General features: G+C 41.3%; 1 protein-coding gene across 1 annotated transcript; it reads right to left on the bottom strand.

Moving 5' to 3' along the window:
* On the bottom strand, positions 1 to 3,230 carry gbx2 (gastrulation brain homeobox 2). Its single transcript, XM_059570225.1, has 2 exons — positions 2,329 to 3,230; positions 1 to 1,232 (listed from the first exon to the last, which is right to left on the bottom strand). The coding sequence occupies exons 1-2, from the start codon at positions 2,837 to 2,839 to the stop codon at positions 715 to 717; spliced, it is 1,029 nt and encodes a 342-aa protein (XP_059426208.1). The 5' UTR covers positions 2,840 to 3,230; the 3' UTR covers positions 1 to 714.
* Between the last annotated feature and the right edge of the window lie 2,423 nt (positions 3,231 to 5,653).

The raw sequence follows: 5,653 nt of genomic DNA on the forward strand, positions 1-5,653 counted from the left end.
TTTCTTTACAATTGTTTATGGTCCATCTTTAATCCACACAATATTCTGAAGTCAGTAAACTCATGAAACGTTAGCAAGTTTTTTTTTCTTCCTCACAATATTAAATAAATTAGCAGCGTGCCCGTGACGTCTGAAAAGGTTACAGAAAATGAAAAAGAATGCAAGAAAACAAACAAAATAAAATAAAAATAAAGGCTATTTACCATTAGAAATAAAGAGCATATATTTAACAATGTTTTGTAAATTTGAGGGAATGGTGTTAATTTTACTATTCATTGAATTATATTGTGTTCTTCAGCAGAGACCAGAAGTGCTCATTTTAATAATATTATTAATATTATCACTCCTTTTGATAATATTAATCTCTGCCAAAACACAAGAACTAGACAGTCACACAGAACTGAACATAAATACATAGTGGGATTTCCTGAACTAAAAGTTGTTCGTGGTTTGGTCCAAAGTTTGGAAATAAAACTGCAGTTTCTTCCAGTATGAGGTCTTAGTTTGAACCTTTCGTTCGAGTTGAGTCTGTTGCTTCCTTTTCTTCGTTTGAACAACGCTGTCGTTTAAACGAAAAACTATATATATAGTACAAACTATCAGCTGGATAGCTTGCGTGTCCTGGGTTCCTCGGAAACATCAGCCTCAAGGACAGTTTGCTCATGTTGAGTATTCGCTGATGTGTCTCTTAGTCCTCTATCTAAACCCAGTGTATCATGGTCTGGCCTGTTCTAACTGTTGGTGTTGGCTGCGTATTGCAAACCGACTAACATGCACCGGAATGGGCACCACAATTTTGGGGTTTCTGGAGGGCTCTCCGGTTTTGGAGTTCACATTGCCCGCTTTGACCCGTTTCCACTTGGCTCTCCGGTTCTGAAACCAGATCTTGACCTGCACCTCGCTGAGCTTTAAGGCATGGGCGATCTGCGAGCGTTCTGTGAGGGATAGATATTTCTTACAGTGAAACTCCTTCTCCAGTTCTAAGAGCTGCTCGCTCGTAAAAGCGGTCCTCCTTCTCCGATTTTTCCCGGTGGACGTGGTGTTCCCGGCCCCATTCCCGCCGTGGACGCCATCGTCCAGTCCTCCGCTGGCGTCTCCATCTTCCTTCTGACACATGGCGTTACCGGGCCCGTTATCATCGGAGCTGTAATCTAAATCACTGTCCATGGAGAAGCTCTCGTCTTTCCTGTGACATTCATCCTCCTTCGTGTCGTCTTTGTTGTGACCTCGCACTATGGGAATGAAATAAAAGCAGATTTAATTTGAGAACCGCCCGAGGCTTTGAGAGTAAAACATTAAACAGTTATTCGCTGTGGGGAAAGTTGTGTTTATTATTTTTAAAAAGTGTGGCTGGAAAACTAGTTGTGTTTTCATGAAAATCTTATCGGGTCTTGTCTCGGAACACGTTCTTCCTGTTTATTGCAGCCACTTTTACGCGCAATTACGCACGGTGATGGATCCCTTAGGAAGCTGTTTGTACGCCTCAGAAAAAGACTTCTCAAACCAGCTTAAAGTTTTTTTCCCCTTTCACATCTCTTTCGATTATTTCACCTTTTTTATTTTTCTGAAAATGTCATGTACATAGGCCTACCATTTTTTTATATATAGAAATTTTGTTTTTTTCAGTTTAAGATTATAGGCTACCATTTAGCTAATTTCTATTTTCTTTACGTTGCAGTCATAGGCTAGTAAATGTTGGACTACATTTATTTTACTCTGCATAAATATAAATGATCCAGGTGACAGTGAATTTTGCTTAGTTTTATGGACATTTAAACACCGCTGGCCCTCCGATCCCTCAATTAAAACGAGCTAATTTAGTCATTGATGGCAGCTCGGCCTCAGGCGCTATTCACTGAAAACTTGATCATTCACGAGTGTTACACAGAAATTCTTTAAGCCACAATCTTGACATTTTATTTCCGGATGATTTTATATGATTATTTCTGTCCCACATTCCTGTCCCTCATCGGTGCGACTGGGTAAATTGAATTTAAGTGACAAAATTAATAGCGTAAAGCAGACCGATAAATCATACAAAAAGAAGCCTGCACAATTTGTTTCTAGAATGCAGAATAAAACGTAGGCTATAACATGTTGCAGATTAATAAATAATTCCAATAATCTCTTGATTATATATTTTTTTAACATTTTCAGAAATGTTTGATAATTTAAAAATAGAAAAATAATAACAAGATAAGTTTTTTTAATTTTACCCTATTATATTTTTTAAAGATAATTCAAAACCAAAGTCGGACCAGTAACGTAAACTATTCAGAATGTGCACTAAAAAGGCGTGTAGAGTTCTGCAGGCTGTTTTGGTCTCACCTGTAGATGTGTGCACGGACTGCGAGTCGTGAAATGACGGAAGGGTCGCAGAATCTTTCGTTGGAAACGTTTTCCCATCCTCTCCATCCAAACGAATATCCTGAGATTTATCGAACATGGCGTGAATAGACTGAGAGCCGAGCTTCCTCGCCGCGTCCTGGTGCTGCTGGGATGGCGATGTGGAGAAGCCGCCGGGTAACGTGGCCATTAGCGTGGATGTGAGCGCCATGCCCTGCGCCAGACTGGAGCAGAAGCCGCTGGGTAAGCCCGGGATCGGGTGGTGCGGATGGGTCGCGGGGAGACCGCTCTGAGGAAGAGTTGGAGGAGGTGGTGGAGGAGGCGGAGGTAGCACCACTGACCGATAGGGCATAAACATGGGATAGCCCGTGTACACGAAATGTCCCGGACTGGGCTGCGGTGGACCTCCGATGAGCGAGTCAATGCTGAACGCAGTGGTGCTTCCCACCGGACGCTGCATCATCATGAACGGCGTACTGAAAGCTGCACTCATATGATCTTATATAGACAGTTTATGAAGTCCTGAAGTCCTGAGTGCTTCTCAGATGAGGATGTCACTGCTGCACAGCGTTACACACTGACTCTGGTAATCCTGTCAACGGCTCTCTGAATGCGCAGTTCACAAAACCGTTGCATCTGTTTCTTCTTACTTCAGTGTCAAACTATTCTTGTTGTTGCAAGAATAGAGCGAGACAAGTGCATTGAAACGCAGATCCCTTGTTGAGAAATATCTGGTCGAGCATCTCAGATGATCTTTATCGTCCTCCTTTGAGTTATTTCAGCGTCCTTGTCGCTCCTGCTTCATTTCGACCTGATGGAAGTCACAATAAATTGCTCCTCGCTCGTAGCATCAGCTGTGATCATCTGCTGAAGTGTGAGTTTGAATTACGCTCCTTCGGTTTAAGCGTCTCCACCACGCGCTCTGGCCACGCCCACCGCGACTCCGCGCATGCCATTGGTCCGGTTTCATTCGTTTATGTTGAACTGTCCTGACGCTCTAGAGCCGAGAGCTGTGCGCTGGCTGCTGTCTTTTAAATTAGAACGTCACTAACACAGTCTCACATTCCAAAACAGTCAAAACAAGAATCATGTGAGATGTGATCTGATGTGTATTTTGGCACTGCAATTGCATTTAATAGTTGTGCTAATGTTTTTCTTGATGCAAACCACCCTTATTTGGCCACATTTCTGAAATGTAAATTTGTAAATGAAAAACAAAAATAAAAAACAAAACAAAAAAACATGTCAGCTTCAAAGAGTATTAATAAGGAAATGCATTTTTAAAGCATTAGACATTCTTACACATTTCTAATTTTTAGTTAAGCAGACAAGCATCAAATATACCCCATTAAACCTTCTCAGAGCTATTATGTTAATAATAAACATATTTCAAACAGATTCAATCTGCTCCGCATGAAGACATGCATGAATCTGAAACCTGAAACTAAAGACATAATTCTCTGATGTTACAGTACAGTGTAAAAAAATTCATCAGTAGCCTATGCAGGCTAAATTTTATTTATAAAACCATGAAAAAACAGGGGGGGGGGCATCGTAGTGAAATTGTCAATGTTTTTGGTGAAGGGGATTAAATAATGAATTATTCAGGAGGATTGCTGATCAATAAATGTCTCCATGTTTGTAAAGTCTTTGGTCATGTGTGCATCATTTGGCCCATAATTAAAAGGAATGCGTCCGTTCTATGTGTTCACAGTGGTGATTAGTCCTAATCTTTGGGGACCTTCCTTCCCTGCGTGCTCCCTAAAAACCTTGACCCCAAACCCCCACTCCTGCCTCCATGCCAAATCAAGGGCAATCCCTTCACCCCCTCCCCAGGGTCACAAGGACACAGTCTCATTAAAGACAGGCTTATACGCAACTGCAATGCAGACATTAAATAGCAGTATTTTTCAATTAACGCTGACAAATTCAATCAAAATTCCATAGATTAGGATGAAATGAGGCATGGGTCATTTACAAGGGGATTTAATTGCACTACCATTAGACAAATAGTACAGCAGTCACCGTTCCATTATCAATCATGTTAAGGCATCAATAGTACAGGGAGAGGATGGGGGATGGGGGGTGCTTTCTGATACGCTGCAATTGAACCAGCACTGCAGAGCAGCTAATAAATACCCTCTTTTGTACTTATAAATTATCCAGTTTAATTAACAACATGGATTATGATTGGAATATGATTTAATTAAACCTTTCCTGCATGGTGGAGTGCAGAATCATCCATTATGTAGAAGCAAGAGGGAGCGTTACCGTGGGCTAAATTAAGAAAGGCCCAGAAACACTGACAGCCCCTGAAGATCATCTGAACGGGACAATATCTGCAGCTGTGTAGTGATAAGATGGGGAGAAGTTCTGCGCTTTAAAGCCCAAAACATGCTTTTAATTGTGTAGCATACAGATGGAGAACTGGAGAAAATGCCCCACATCTAAGAAAGGTTTACTCAGTGGGTAAACCAATTAAAGACCTCTTATTGCTACTCAATGCAGTTTTGCAGGGGAAATGGATTTTGAAATGTTGCCTGCAGCATTTGACCATTCAACATTATTTAGTTACTGTGTCTCAGGCTCAACCTTTTCATCAAGATCCAAATGTCAGCTATAATTTATTCGGCACAGTTCGCCTCTCCCAATGAAAACATGAGTCGCTGTTTCCCTCTCTCTGATCCGGTCGCATTAGGAAAGGGCATAGGCTCCTACACTTTCATATATATGTTTAATTTGCTCTCAAATTGTTTTGGTCATAGACAAACAGCTATTAAAGCCTGACCTTCGATTTCAAATTATGAGATCTATTTGAAATCAATTGATTAACCTTTAAACGATCCCCTGATGTTAGGAGATCAGACCCATGTGTGACTGGAAGGGAGCTCGGGTTCTCCCTGAGGCTCAGGGCTAAGCACAAAGATTGATCTATCTCAGTCAACCGGTCTTCAGGGCTCCACACTATTGGCAGTCAATAACCACTGAGTCTGCTCATCAACCATACACTCACAGCAAAAGTTGTGTCCCTCACTGATGAGTAGGTTATAAGGCTAAAAGCCCCCTTAAGGAACTTAAGAAAGTACATGATGAATGAAACATGTATTTATTGAATACTGATGGAGAAACGGGAAAAAATGGCAAAAGAGAACATAAAATACCACATTAACTTAATATGTTGTGTGCTTAATTTTGTGTTAATTCGAACACTTTTGGCATCTCATTAGACAGGGTCAAGCAAATTCGGTCCTGGAGAGGCGCAGTGCTACAGAGTTCTGCTCAACCCTAAAAAAAACCCTCACCTGCC

The sequence above is a fragment of the Carassius carassius genome, chromosome 17, assembly GCF_963082965.1.
Source record: "Carassius carassius chromosome 17, fCarCar2.1, whole genome shotgun sequence".
NCBI classification, from domain to species: Eukaryota; Metazoa; Chordata; class Actinopteri; order Cypriniformes; family Cyprinidae; genus Carassius; species Carassius carassius.

Bases quoted from the DNA above. Each gene is read 5' to 3' on its own strand.
- gbx2 (XM_059570225.1), bottom strand. From the start codon at position 2,839: ATGAGTGCAGCTTTCAGTACGCCGTTCATGATGATGCAGCGTCCGGTG. The intron at 1,233-2,328 runs GTGAGACCAAAA...TCATTCCCATAG, and splicing joins GTCCGTGCACACATCTACAG to TGCGAGGTCACAACAAAGAC.